The sequence below is a fragment of the Asterias rubens genome, chromosome 11 (genome assembly GCF_902459465.1).
Source record: "Asterias rubens chromosome 11, eAstRub1.3, whole genome shotgun sequence".
Classification (NCBI taxonomy): domain Eukaryota; kingdom Metazoa; phylum Echinodermata; class Asteroidea; order Forcipulatida; family Asteriidae; genus Asterias; species Asterias rubens.
Genome location: NC_047072.1, coordinates 11,036,121 through 11,051,651, shown reverse-complemented (window position 1 = coordinate 11,051,651; position 15,531 = coordinate 11,036,121). Strand labels below are relative to the sequence as shown.

At 41.8% G+C, this 15,531-nt stretch overlaps 1 protein-coding gene across 1 annotated transcript in view; it reads right to left on the bottom strand.

Moving 5' to 3' along the window:
- LOC117296311 (transmembrane protein KIAA1109 homolog) overlaps positions 1 to 15,531 on the bottom strand; it is a gene marked incomplete at its 5' end in the record, with an annotated part of 78,793 nt that overhangs the window by 44,658 nt on the left and 18,604 nt on the right. Inside the window, 10 exon segments of the mRNA XM_033779159.1 lie at positions 606 to 695; positions 1,083 to 1,500; positions 2,080 to 2,173; positions 2,726 to 2,952; positions 3,827 to 5,532; positions 5,960 to 6,143; positions 6,956 to 7,797; positions 8,145 to 8,319; positions 11,866 to 11,977; positions 13,294 to 14,992. Coding sequence (XP_033635050.1) covers positions 606 to 695; positions 1,083 to 1,500; positions 2,080 to 2,173; positions 2,726 to 2,952; positions 3,827 to 5,532; positions 5,960 to 6,143; positions 6,956 to 7,797; positions 8,145 to 8,319; positions 11,866 to 11,977; positions 13,294 to 14,992 — 5,547 coding nt within the window.

The window sequence follows — 15,531 nt, the reverse complement described above, 5'->3', positions numbered from 1 at the left end:
TTAAAGGTAGTGGACACTATTGGTAATTGCTCAAAATATTTGTCAGCATAAAACCTTTTTTGGTGATGAATAATGGGGAGAGGTTGATGGTATAAAACATTGTGAGAAAAGGCTCCCTCTGAAGTGCCATAGTTTTCGAAAAAGAAGTAATTTTCCACGAATTTGATTTTGAGACCTCAGATTTAGAACTTGAGGTCTCAAAATCAACCATCTAAACGCACACCACTTCGTGTGAAAAGGTTTTTTTTCTTTCATTATTTTCTCCCAACTTCGACGACCGATTGAGCTCAAATTTTCACAGGTTTGTTATTTTATGCATATGTTGAGATACACCCACTGTGAAGACTAGTCTTTGACAATTACCAATAGTGTCAAGTGTCTTTAACAGTACAGACACTAATAAAGATAAAATTTGGCCCTGATCCTAATAAATTTGGTAAATACTGGACAATGAGGGAAGCCTGACTAATATCCTTGAAAAGAATTTCAACATAAAATCAAAGCGCCTGGAAATAACTTTATATTAGGCATTATATAAATCAAATCAATTATTATTAAATCACAACGAAATTAAATCACATAAATCAGTTGTTACTGGTCTTTACCTTTGAGTTAAACCTGAGACAATGTTGAGGCATTTCGATGCCAAACTGAACTCCATCGCCATAGTGACAGGTGCCGTTAATCTCTCGTATCTACAATGATAAGCCCAAAGTTAAACTTGAGATGTTTTATCAAACAAACTGGCATTTTACACCATTTTAACATGAGGTTATAGTTTTACAAATTTGTTCACACTTTAATGAGGTCTCTATCTATTTGACTTGAATGTAAATGCATCACGAGACTGAATTGGACTTAAAGAGACTCTCTATCTAAAATTAAAACTTCCTTCCTTATCTTCACTATCTTCTTCTATCCATTGGGTTCTTGAATAGTACAGTGATTAAGTTCGCTTTCCTTGGCTTCACAACCAGAATAAGTGTCAAAATGAAAAGGATCGATCTATTTCCTGAATGATGAATTTATACAAAATGCAAACGAATAGAGACTTTCTCGCAGGCCGATGAGTTGATACTTACAATATATTGAGCTTTGAGTGACGGCAGCATAGTTGCTTGTAAGCAGACGTTACTAAGCTTTAACGTAGCAGCACACTGCCAGACGGTGGACTCCACCGCTTTCTCAGCCTCACCGCAGGCTTCCGGAGGGTTTAACTGCCCCCTCTCCGACCCAACCTCACCCTCACCCTCCCCCACCCCGTCTGTCGAATCTCCAGCGCCCACCTCGGGTCTCGACAGTGCCGACTGCAGCTCTCTGATGCGGTGGGTGAGTTTGCGCTTGCTGCGATTGATGACACCATGCAGCAGGGACAGGTTGACAGGCAAGCTGCCGTCTAGGGATTGGAGAGAGACACTGGCTGACATGCGGCCTGGATTGGTGTGGCTTGCAGCGGCACAGGATATCTGCGGCTTATCTACAGTTAGTGTAGCTATATTCCTGTAATAATCAGACATGACAATGACAAGAGGTTTGATGAAGTTTTCATAGTGGATCAAAACTAAAAACTTTCAAACAATACCAAAAATAGCAAACTCTAAAAAAGATGCGCACGCACAAAAAATTTTTAAAAATATATTTTAACATTACATAATATTCGCATGTGATACAATGTAGGCTGTTGAAAAAAAAACTTGAACTATGAGTGCTAAGCGTGAAAGCTTGCTGGTACGAAGCCTGCTTAATGTACATTGTGTACATACGTTTTTTCTTTGATTTTAATAGGCTTACTCTGTAAACTAGGGTGTTCAATAATATTATGGTTTTATCTTCATTTTCTTATGAAATTGATGTAAATAATCAAATATGTGAAGAAAAAAATTTGGAGTGGGCGTAATAACAAACCGGATTTCCAGTTAAAAACGAAGAAATCACATCCCTGTATTCCTGAACAAAATAGTTCATACAGGGATTTACATCATAAGGCAAAGAAGTTTTGCATTAAGCATCCGTAATTGCTTGTAATGGATTTAGATTAAAATAATGTCCACATTAGGTCATGAAAGGAAAAATACTTACAGTGGGTTGGGTTTGACTCTCTCGGACAATACAACTATGACTTCATTACAGCCGAGCAACGCAGAGCGCTGGTACCAGTGCTTGCGACCACTCCCTAGTCATAATTGTGTGAAAATAGTTATTAGATATTTCCAAGTATCCGACAGGGACTGTCCAAAGTTGTCAACATTTTGAAGGTAATACAAAGAGTAACACAGGGGAACAAAGTTCAGAAGCTATGTTTAATATTAACAGTTCTTATCAAACATGTCAAATGTTGATGCTTCTAGGGAAGACCAAACAGAACAATAAAAAATCCACAAGCATTTTACTCAGGTGGAATTCGAACCCACAACCTTTGCTATTCTACAACTTGGTCCAATGGGAGACTTTTGCGACGCTTGGTGGCAGCAGACTTACCAGGTAAAATCCATTGTTCTCGGTAGTGTGCACATGCTCAGAACTACGTCAACAATGGCAATTTACCTGGTAAGTCTGCTGCCACCTAGCGTTCCAAAGTCTCCCATTTCATAGTGCTGCTTCTACTGAAGGCAGCTAAGCACAAACAAGTATGCTTACTAGAAAAAGTACACATGACGTCAAAATCAATATTCTTTATCCCCAATGCAAATTTAACATCTCTTAAACAATAACCATCATTGCTTACCTGGTGCGGGTAAAAGATGCTTAGTGCTAATGCTAGCAGTGACGTTATTCAGTTCAGCTTCACTCTGTAGGCCGGCGAGCTGAGACACGATGCACAGCTCTTCAAGTTCCACGGTAAACAGGACGGACACCTGAAGCTGTTGCTGGGCCGTGGTACCAGGCGTATGGGTATCTTTAACGGCGCCGGGTAACCCACTGTCGGGCTCATCCAGGTCCTCAACCAATCTCCTACAAACATGTCAAATTGTTAAATGTTTTAGGATGACCAAGGAAAATTTGAACGACAGGCCTGATACTTCACGGAGGCAACAAAGGCGATTGCCTCCATGCCCCTGTAAGTTAGTAATTGAAATGGCTACTGTTGGTGCCCTTTAAGTGCTAGAAATTTAGTAGAAATTCACAATACCCTATAAGGGTGCCCTTTAAAGGATTTGGGTACTTTTTTCAAAATGTCCATAGATTTACATTAAACTTACAGGGTTGGAAGATAATGATAGTGGAAAGCTTCCCTTCAAATATTACTTACTGAGGTGCTGTAGTTTTTGAGAAATGAGTAAAACAATATCATGAAAATACGTTTGTAAATGCTTAAAATAATTTTGGTCTCATAAGATCAAAATTATTTTCATGACATTGTTTTACTCATTTCCCAAAAACTACAGCACCTCAGCACGTAATATTTTCAGGGAAGCTTTCTACTATCATTATCTTCAAACTGTGTAAGTTTAGTGTAAATCTGTGGACATAGTGTTTTTTGTCCTACAAAAAGTACATACACCCTTTAACAAGGACAAAATGCCTAGTCAATTTCTCTGGTCACATTTTTCTTTGCTCAACCAAAAATTAATAAACAATTACCAAGTCAGTTTCCCTTGTGGTTGATTAAAATTCTTTCACTACAAATGCACAAGTTAAAAGTGTGTACAAATAAAACATCCATAACTAATTTAGTAATTGAAATGGCTACTTAACTATAAAGGAATAAAAAACTATGGATTTCTCTTCGCAACAATGTCATAGACTGTACCACCTTAAAACAATTTAGATATTAATTTGAAACCAGTCTATATAAGAAGTCTTTACGATTATGTAACTTATTTACCGGTATTCAAGATTGGAGTTTCTCTCCCTCGACGGTCCCATGGCCATCTCATTCTCCACCCTGAATAAAGGATTGATGATAACATGCGACGTCTCCAGAGAACTGATTGGCTGCGAAACCCCCGAGTAGAGATTCATCAGATGGTACATAGTCTGCCAGCATTGGGCGAGTACCTCACTATCTGCCTGGGAGCTGTAGGAGGCTGTGTCCCCATGGGGCCCGTCTGTACTGTCGAGCCGCGGCAGTGTTGCTTGCTGACTGAGCACAGCAGCTGAGAGGTCGCTGTTCATCGTGCTTGGCTCTGTGTCCGTGCCACTCTTGCTGCCTGGGAGGTGACGCTGTGCCTCCTGCAAGGCCTGGCCTACCTGAACCAGCTGTGTGACTAGCCTCAGCAACGGCATATTGATGACAGGCATTGCTCTTGTCCAATGGAGCGTCACACAGAATGCTCTTGCCCGGCAGCAGTTTGATTGACTACCTGGTACGCCGCAGCTCTCGGACGGAGACGCTTTGAGGGGACGATCACCGACATCGGGAGTTTGTCGCCCGGTGTCCATGCACTCATGTAAGGAGAGCTTCATGGTGAGGCTTTCGCTGGAGAACGACGGGAAGGACGCTTTGTTTCGAGATGACTCCTTGTCGCCCCGTGATTTCTTCACCCTGCTTCGTTGCCGCGGACTTGATTCAACGATAGTTAGAGTCAGTCTTTTGAGCTCTACCGTTGCACTGACCTGTTGGAGGTTCTTCTTGATGATGAAATGCTCAGGCTGCTTACGAGCGATGCCCAGGTGCTTCAAGAGTGGTTTGAAGAGGATGTCTGCATCGCCAAGTTGCATGATGGTCGGCGTGATGGCCATGTCAGGGATCAAAGACCCCGTGTAAGGTAAAGTGAAAGGCAAATCAGGCGGTGGAATATTCCTGAAACTTGGTGGTGGATCCTCTGCAGGAATCAAATCATCAGCTTCATCTTGGTTCTCCTCGTCCACTGTAATTTCCTCCTCCACGCTGTCGACGCTATGAGTGGCACTAACATTGGTGTGCTTCTTCCCGGGAACCTGAAGTGACTGCTGTTTTCCTGGAGTTCCAGTGACACTCTGGGTACCACTACTGGCAGTCTGAGACCTGTGTCTGGTATGATCGGCTACACCATCATTCGTCCCACCACCCAGTACCTCATAAGATTTATCAACATTTTCAGCAGCCTTACTCCTGCCGGCAAACTCCTCATACATACTGTAGCCAGTTCCATAACGACTTGAGTATGGCAACAGAGCAGCTGTTTCAAAGTCCTCCTTCTCGGTACCTTGGGTGATGAGCTGAGAAGCGTTGTCTTGCGTGCCGCCCTCTAAATCTATACTTGCTCCCGAGTACTGAGTCTGCAGAGTATGTCCCTGCTGATTGGAGTCCAACACAGTGGTGGCCAGATTCTCTAAGCCCGCTTTATCTTCCAGCAGGGGAGGCCTGTTGGCTGGGAATTGGGCAGCCGTTACCGCTGGGTTCAGCATCGAGAGGATGACCTTCCACTGTCGGATCAGAGTGTGGGTGCCTTGCTCTAGGATGTTGATTGGTGGGACGTCCTCGCTGACCAGACCCTCGATACGCTGGGGCTCGCTGGAGTGCAGGTAGTACCAGAGGGTCGTGAAGAGCTGGCAGGACAGGTCCTGACCAACGGCTTCTGTTTCTGCCGTCCAGCGTTTGTACTTATTCTAAAAATAAGAGAGATATAAATAGTAATCAGAGTTAGCTTTAAAGGCACTGGATGCTATTGGTAATTACTCAAAATAATTATTAGCATACAACCTTACTTGGTAACGAGCAATGGAGAGCTGTTGATACATGCAATATAAGAAATTGTGAGAAATGGCTCCCTCTGAAGTAACAAAGTTTTTGAGAAAGAGGTAATTTCTCACACAACAATAAAAGACTGCAGGCCTGAATTTCCTCAAACTTTGCATCATTTGCTTTCACAGCAGGTACCGCAACGATTAAATAGATGTCAAATTTGCATAGATAATAAAGAAAATTATTTGGCCTAACCCGTAAAAACCAAAATAGATTAATTGGAAAAGCCAAATAGTATTCTTCATAAAAAAAAACCTAAACATCTATAAAACCAAACTCAACTCAACTGACCTTTGCTGTGATGTGATGGGTGGGGGTCATCTCATGTGCCTCGGCCATTATACAAGCCATGACGGCACACTCTCGTAGATGGCTGCTGGCCTGTAGACTGTCCAGCCTCATCAGTGCTTGTTGACATGCAGGAGGCCAGCTAGTCACGACCAGAGAGAGGGTGCTGACAGGGTTCAGTCCAGATCTTAAGAAAGAAAAAAAAAGGATTTGATCATTCAGAAAATGAAAACCTTGATGGTGGTAGTTATGATAGTGTAGAAAATATATCATCAACCGGCCATCTTTGATTTAAAGGAACACAACAGAATTGCTTTTTGCAACAAAACAGTTGCTGGCTGTATCACTTATGCACTGACAAACCTCGTGAAGTTTGAGATCGATCGGTCATCTGGGTCACGAGAAAATAGTGAAAAACCACTTACACATTTTGCATGACTCTGATTAAAAAATGGAAGAAGAATAAAACGCTCATTTAGCGATAAACTCAAATCGGGAATTTAGTTTTATTTATTTCTCTATGATGTATGCTAAAACTTCCGTAAAAGTTTGAACAAATCAGCACAATACAGACAGACAATTCTCTATAGACCCCTTGCAAAACACGAAACGCTACACGGACACTAAGCTGACACACACGTGTTCAAGCACAAAGAACAGCTATTGTCCACTTATTTGCCTCCTTTGACCCCAGTGAGGACGCTTTTTGACTCCAGTGAGGTCACTTTTTGAGCGCGTGACGTCACATGATAAGTGTCTATTGTGTATGCTAGAACTTCTACAAAAGTTTTAAAATCAGTATAAACCAGCCAGACAAGTTACTGTTTCACATTTTAAGTGAAATTCAGCAAAGTTCACGACTTGACATTTTCGTTCAAGCAGGTCTTTAACATGTATTCTGCCCCTTGGATCATTTTGTATGTAAGGGGTGCAATATAAATTTTAAATACTATTATTATCATTATTATTACCACCCATTAAATAGTTTTCGGTACTTACTGAACACCTGCTGATTGTTCATGTGACAGTCTGCAGGGAGTAGGGGCATGCAACCAGATTGCCCCAATAACCATCTTCCCATCAATACTTCTAGACTTGGTCGGTACCCTGCTCTGCTTCTTCATAGCTAGAGTGATATCCGAATGTCTTGAATCGGTGGCAGCAGCGGGATTAAGAATGTCCGTCACGCTATGGGTCCTACTCCAGGGTGCTACCCTCTCAGCGTCAGTGGAGTGAAACTCGGGCGAGACCTGCCAATTTTGACTCGGCTGGCGGGAGTGAGATCTGGAGGGCGCCCCCGTTGACGGCTGGGGTGTGACTGGCGCGCTCTGCATACCGATGTTTATTGTGATACCCTCGACGCCACATTCCATGAGGCTGGCGCCGGTCGGCGCCATGGGTATCACTTCTTGTTCTTGACCCTCGCTGGCCATGTGAGACATCAGGGTGAACATGACCTTAGACAGACTCTGCGGAATGGAAGTGACCCCTGACATATGCCTGTGTCGCTTCTCCTTGGTTTGCGTACAGTCAAGGCCTTGAAGCTGGCAGTGCACCCGGCCGATGTTGACAAGTCCTATAGCCGTTGTCTCCACCTTCTCGGAAGGCATCTCTTGGTCGGAGGTGTGGAGACCATATCGAGACCCGGAGAGCATCTCCTCCAGTTTAATTTTCCTCTGCCCCGGGCTGGGTATGTTGGAGTCCTTCTGCTTCGCTGTCATTCTGTTCATCAGCTGGACTTGGATGTTGCTGACGCAGCCAACCAGTAGGGAAGCTTGGTCTAGCTGGCGCTTCAGTTGGACGTTATATTCTGTAGAGGCTTGTAGTACTAGGAGGTTGATCTGTTGAGGGGGAAGTATTTAGACAAATACAAATTCATCAATATTAATAATGCTATAGATAGTGTTCATGCTTTCATGACTAGCAGGTTAGATTATTGCAACAGCTTACGTTTTGGTTCGCCTGACATTTACAAACTGCAAAGGTTTAAGGGCCCAATTTCAAAAAGCTGTTAACAGAAACACTGCTGAGCCAATTTCTTTGGTGCATCAGAGAACTACATGTACAGTGCCCTACAGCGGGTAAAACCTTGTATCACAGACATAAAGTCCGATACACAGATACCACTTTGCCAACGCGACCACCCATAAATATATAACACTGTATGAGAGGTAACGTTTCTAAATACCTGTGGAACGGACACTGATAGGCTAAAAGTAGATTCAGTACTGTTCTTTAGACTGGCAGCCTTGTTGGAATCTTCAAAGGCAGTCTGGACGTCACTGACGCACTGCATGTGCAGTCTGTCCACTATCCATTCTGGATGACTGACACATAACACGTTCTCAGCTGACTGGAGGTATCTGTAAAAAAATATTATAATGATTTTGGGTTGAACAAAGAAAGTTGACTAGTGTGGGACTCGAACCAATGACCTCCGGGTTAATGTACCGACGCTCTACCAACTGAACTATGATGCCCTATATTGTCAATATCTTTGTTCGGGTGTAAATATTATAAAAAAAAATTAATTTGCATCAGGGATATTAAAATATTAATTTTGGTTTTTACGCTTACATCAATGTGTGTAAAGCACTGTATACTCAGTACTTTCCCCGAGTCCTGCTGCGGTACCCACGGCTAAAACATAGGATTCGAACTGCCTCTAGCTATCGGGCAATATTGGTAGTCTGGTTGGTAAGACACTGCTCTAGAGATGAAAGAGCTGTGTGTTCAAATCCCACACGAGTATATGCCTGTGGGTTTTTTCATGTATACAGTGCTTTACACACATCAATGTTTTAAATATATAAAGAAATATTAACAAAACAATCTAGTAATAAACCACATGGCAAACCGTCTTGGTAAATAAAAAATGCATGATTTGTCTTTGTTTTTTATTCCTTCTGGTTGTCGTTCCCATTTGGTTCTGTTTTCCTCCTGCATGCTCCGCCCTCAGCCGCCCTCTTATTGTGTTTATTTTTTGCTTTTGTTTTCTTTTTCAAATAATTTATTTAAGTTAATTTAATTTAACCTTACTTATTCCTTTATTTAATTCTGTATTTATTTTCCTTACTTCTTGCTTTTTTATAATTGTTTTTTTTCCCCGTTAATGTTCTGTCTTGTGCTATTGTAACTTCTTTGTTGTACCTTGTATTGGTCGAATAAATAATAATAATAATAATAAAAGGTTTAAAAATAAATTTGGGTTGAAATTTTACTAGAGCAGAATTTAAACCAAAGACATTTAGGCCGAACAAAATAATAGTTGTGTTTCCTATTACACTGTGGATGGGAATAGGGTAGGTAGGGGGGTAATATCTTTTTTTTTTGCTTAAAGTTTTTATGGTTCCGAAAATTAGGGTAGGCTAATGTTCCTAAATGTTTTTTTTTTGCGCACTTAATTTAAAGACTGACCATGTCAAATTTGTTAGTACCTATCAGCACTGTCTATTCACTGATTCAATGCATGTATCTGACTTAACACCAGTAGAAAGTGGATGGTTTGAGTCCAAATAAAAACACAAGAACATGTCACCATTCTTTCAAAGACAAATAACACCAACATGTTTTTATTGCTGTTTTATAATATGTACGTAAATAAATAAATATAATCCGTGAAAGATGTGAGGTTTGTGGTAACACCATGCAAGATCCCTTGCAGCATCAGAGTCCAGCATTCTTAATAAATACACAAAAGACAATAAATGGCAATATAAAATTCATTTGTACCACAACTACTACCAGATACTTTAAAATATGAAATAAATATATTTCTATTATCATGCATATATTTTTCTGTTAATGTGTTGGTCACAATACATCCATGAACATGTATAGATTTGTCCTAAATTAACACCACTCAATGCATTGTTTGTGCCCTTGCCTTGGTTCAGCCGAAGTCAGACAATGAAATTTGATGGCTTTAATTGCCATGTCTTTCATGTCACTGAATGTAAGTAGCAAGTCTACATCAAATTTGTTTGTAAAGTTGGTACTTGATGTACTTGCGAAGGCCTGTATTTTGTCTTCTGTGTCCGGGTGTCCTAATGTAAATGCAGAGTTTATTGTTGATTCAAGTGGTAACGATCGCATCATGTTTGTAGTGGTCAACTTGTGGGAGCATCTATCCCACGTCAACGCGAACACTCCCCCTGTCCCCGGTGCCGCCATGTTGCAAACGGCCTTGCAAACTATACTGCGAGGAAACACACGGCCTCGAGCAGTCAGTCGAGTCACGATCGAAAGCGTCGTGGTATCACACGTGTTTGCAGCCAGAAGCAGGGCACCAAGCTTGTGTTGACCCACAATAATATGTGCGTTATCCCGATTGGCCAGTAAGTGGGCAAAACAAATTCACAACCAATAGCAAGTGAGCTTTCAAAACACACTCATGTTGACCAACGTTTTACATTGCCTGGTACCCAACTGTGAACAGTTTCCTGTCATTGGACTTGGAGGTCACGGTGACGTCAAGTCAAACATTTTCCAAAACACTTTCCTCATTATTAATGGAGCCTAAATTAATTGAAAATACGCACACAAAAAAACCCTTTCAGAAATTATGTCAACTTCATCTGCAAATTACAACTTTATCTGCAGATTTAGCTTATTAATTGGCATTATAAATTTTTGAAACACCCCTACGCTCCTTTTTCGACGAGCCCAAACACGTCACAGAACCGCGCAAAATAGTAATCACGCAAGTTGAAAATTGTGCACATTCGCGCACGTAAATGTTTTAATTTGCGTAGGTATATCTTCAATTTGCGCAAGTTAAGCACACTGATAGAACATGTAACACAACAACTGAATTTGCCGACGGAATTGGAACGACTTGTACTTTTGTAGGAGCTAGCTCACGAAATTACGTGGTGGTACGATCGAAGTGACCAAGGTACGAAATGGAAAAGGTTCGAAGTGTCCGACATTCATGTTTGAATGAGTAAAAAAATAAAGGAAAAAACGAAGAAGAAATCCAGGACGATGTGCACAAAAATGAGGTTTAGGGTCGGCACCATAAGATTTTATTTTATATCGTTTTTACGAATAAAAAGATGTAGGGTCGGCGTGATTTTCTAGGGACGGTCGGGTAACCGGAAACACAACTATTATTTTGTTCGGCCTTAGATTAAACAGTGTTGATACCCAGATCATGTTTTTGGCCATGACATGAATCTTAACTCACTGTGAATGGTGATGTAATAGGGTCTACAATGTAATCTGAAACTATGCCACCACACTTCCCTACTGGGGGGCCCTTTGATGTTGTCACATAATAATTCCTGAAAGGGTTTTGGTACCTTTTGTAGTCAAGTTTTTGGCCTTGACATGAATCCGTACTCACTGTGGATGAAGATGTATTTAAAGGCACTGAACACTATTGGTAATTACTCAAAATCATTTTTTAGCATAAAAACAATGGAGCAATGGAGAGCTGTTGATGTAGTAACAAACATTGTGAGAAACTGCTCCCTCTGATCAACGTAGTATTCGAGAAAGAAGTGATTTTCCACAAATTGGATTTCAAGACCTCAGAATTAGATTTTGAGGTCTCGAAATCAAACATCTGAAAGTACACAAGTTCGTGTGACAAGGGTGTTTTTTTTCTTTCATTATTATGATTATCTTGCAACTTTGACAACCAATTGAGCTCAAATTTCCACAGTTTTGTTATCTTATGCATATGTTGAGATTCACCAAGTGAGAAGACTGGTCTTTGACTGTCCAGTGTTTTTAATATAACTAACCTAATAATAACAACAATAATAATCAGTTTTTATATAGCGCTTTTTACACCTTCAGCCTCAATAGTCGCTATTCATTGTAAAATGATGCATGCAAATAGTGGTTATCTGCTGTTGGATATCAATTAAATAAAAAAAACAAATAAATACAAAATAGCTCACCTGTCTATTGCTTGCATCAGCAGTGGTGTAAGTAATACATCAAGAGGTCCCTTGACTGCAAGAATTGCAGATTGAGATGAGCTCTGTGATTGGCTACTGGACTGACTCGACTCTGCAAAGTATCAACCAATCACAAAACAATTACAAATTTGCATAAAAAATAATTATTTAATAATAACACTGAAGACATTGTTATGCGAACATGTCAACTCTGCTGGTTGTCAAGGCACAGTAAGACCAAAAAAAATAAAATAAAAAATTAGTCAAGCAGAATTTGAAACTTAGCATGGTGGAAATACGATATGGACAGGTTTGCGGTAACACCATGTAATGACTATCTCTAATGGGTTGGGGTTGTTCTGTACAGAACCTCTAGTATCAATTCGACGTTTCGATCAGTATGCTCTCATCGTCTTCTGGAAAAAATTAGCCCTTGAAAACATGTGACATACATGTAAGATACGCTTTGAGAAGAGATTTGAATTTTGTGGTACAAAGATTAAGTGGTAGAGAGTTATAGATGCTTGGCGCAGCTGAAGAAAAAGACCCATCACCCCAGGCGTGTCAAGACTTGGGTTCAATGAGGAGAAGCATGAAACTTGATCGAAGATTCCTTGATGGAGTGTAAACTTGTGAATGCCTCACTTCAAAGAGGGCTTGAATTTTTATACTGGACCACAGGCCAGAGGCCAGGGGTCGATTTCACAAAGAGTTTGGACTAGTCCGAACGTACATGTAGGACTAGTCCCAAGAGATATCAAAAACGTACAGCTAGTCCTAAGTTAGAACTAGTAACTCGTCTTAACTCGAGATAAGACTAGACCTAACTCTTCGTGAAATCCACCCCAGTAGTCTTAATGTTGGGCCAGGAAATTTTTGACCAACTAAGTCCGAGGGTCTTGTATTTTTAATTGAATATTAAGATAAAAAACAATACCTCATTGTGTACTTTCTTGTAAAAAAAAATTAAATGTTGACTTTGAGTCTGACAAAAATTTTTTTAAATTCTACTGATGTACTGAATACCCATAGAGACAAATGAAATAAATCTTATTCATTTTTTTTTTTTAATATCCATACACAGATGTGTGTCAGCACTGTATACTCGGGTGGGATTCGAACCCACGACCCTTGCAATTCTAGAGCAGTGTCTTACCAACTAGACTACTGCCGTTGCCCGGTAGCTAGAGGCTATAAATAAATCTTCCCTTTCTTACACGTCTTGGCACTTTTTGAAAACAAAAGCAGTTAATTTAATATGCAAGTCAAATAAAACAAATTATTTTGATTCTGGTATTTCTCAATATGCTGTACTATTGAAAGCTGCTGTAGGCTTCTAATTAAAAGTATCACCATTAATTGTTAGAGTAGTAACCAAACATACACCTTCCTTTAAGTCGGAAGTGTCTTGTTCTATAGTGGACTTACTCTGTGCAACTTGGTACGATGGTGGCGATGAGTGGACTCTATAATGACGACGAACTTCTTGAGGAGGTAGACCAAGATGCATCTCATTGTCACCACTGTCTTCATCTTCCTCCTCTTCCTCTTCAGACTCAGGGCCTGTTTCATTCACAGGAAGGTCGGTCATCTTCACTAGCCCTGATCTCAAACCAGCTTGGGTGACTGTAAACTCAGGCAGTGGAATGTTCCCCTTGATCAAGGTGGTCGCAGGGGGGCACAGAGGACTGAAGGGAGGGTGCGTCTGCAGGGTGTGTCCAGGTGGGTGGGTCACCCAACCACTGCATTCCCAGAGAGTCAGGTGGTGGCAGTAGGCCTTGGTCGACGCCCACGGTGGCTGTGTGGTCGTTCTTTGTGGCGAGGTCTCTTTCGGTTTCTTGCGTTGATGAAGGCTGCTCTCAGACGACGCCGCCGAGACATAGGAAGCTGAGGAAGAGTGTCGCTTAACATTTTCATCACCTCTTGCATAATCTGGTGATTCTACTTGCTGAGTGGAAACTGATGATAGCGTCTCGTCAGCATATATACTACATGGTGAAATACCAGGGATGTTAATGTCAAAACTGGAGGAGGAAGGAGTTCCAACTAGCGTCCTACTCATCGTGGTACTGAGTGGTGTCTCGTCTTCAGCAGAGTAGTACTCGCTCTCTGCGGGGCTGGAGATGGAGCCGTGGCTATTGCGAACATTTGCCAGATCAGGAAAATCCTCAGATCTGACTAAAGTAGAGCTACGTTCCGACGGGGGCGAGTCTGGTAGGGCACGGTACTGCCGGATAACCTCAGCACTCGTGTTACTTCTGCCCGGTGTCATCTTGCCCTGCAAAGCCATGGCTTCTACTGGCAAACTGTGAGAGCTGCCGTGTAAGATATAGAAGTGTCGCTGCTCAAAGACGGAGCTGTCTGACTCGGTCTTTATCGTTAGATTAGGGTCAGAGTTTGTACTTGCTTGAGCACTACTCGTGCTCAGGGATGGATTCCTGGAAGGCTGCTCTCTGGATTCAGGTGCTGACATAGAACTAGAATCTGTCTTCCGTGGCTTCACGATAGGTTGAGGAAGGCTCACCGAGGAACCGACACGATTGGAAGATCCTACAGGAAGACTTCCTGCTACGACCTGTCCAGGAAGAGTTGGAATAGTACTACTGACAAAACCCTGGGTGAATTTAAACTCTCTGGATGGAGAATCGACAGGGGTGCGGTCGCAGACCGCAAATATCCACTGGCCCTGCTGAAGGATACTGTGTCCGTAGTCCTTGTCGTTATCCGTGACTGCGGTCTGCCATGATGAGTCACTTATCCAGTTGGAATGAGCGTTCACTTGAGCATTGAAGAACAGACAGCCGCCTCGGCATCCGCACATTTCCCGCGGACGACTGCCCTGCTCATCCGCTTCCTCTGGCCACAGAAACCACAGACGCTGTGTCTTCTTGTCGTGTTGGGACAGGAAAAAGTTCTGGGCTTTGTAAGAGTTTGAGGACTGAAGGAGGTCTGCCAGGTCAAACTGTAACGCAGGAAAGAAGACCGAACAAGCCTCGAGCCAGGCTGCATTGGGCTCCTCTGACTGACTGATGAACTGCCTGACTTCTATTTGGTGGATGGTGGCGCTCAAGCCATCACCTATAGTCATACTGTGTAGATTGCACTTGCCCATGAACAATGAACCAACCTGAAAAGAGACATTATTGTTATTATTTTTTATTCTACCAACTCTACCAACTGAAAATCTAGATATAAAAATCAGCATTTGTTCATTATTATTATTTGTTATTTTCAGTAATGCAACTACGGATGCCCAATAAGTGAACTTAATTACAATCACTCTCAAACCCAAGGAAACCAGTTCATAAAGGTGCTTGCTTCATGTGCTATGTGAACCAGAAACAGCTGGGTTAACACCCTACTGTTCCCTGGTGTTCTTGGGTACTTTATGCGCACTACTAGTACCTAGTACCTGGAAACTAAACTCCCATCCGTAGGACAAAGCAATTATGGAAAGTGTCTTGCCCAAGGATACAAAATGTCACGACTGGCATTGTTAAAATGGGGACGCAGGCCTGTACAGTTCGTTTTTGAAAGGGCAAGGGCACCACGGCATTTTCTCCTTGGTAAAAGGGCATTCAATGAGGGCATGTAAATTTCGACTAGAGCCTTTCAAGGGCACCAAGGCAATGACCATGGGGCATGGAAGCAAGCAATCGCCTTCAA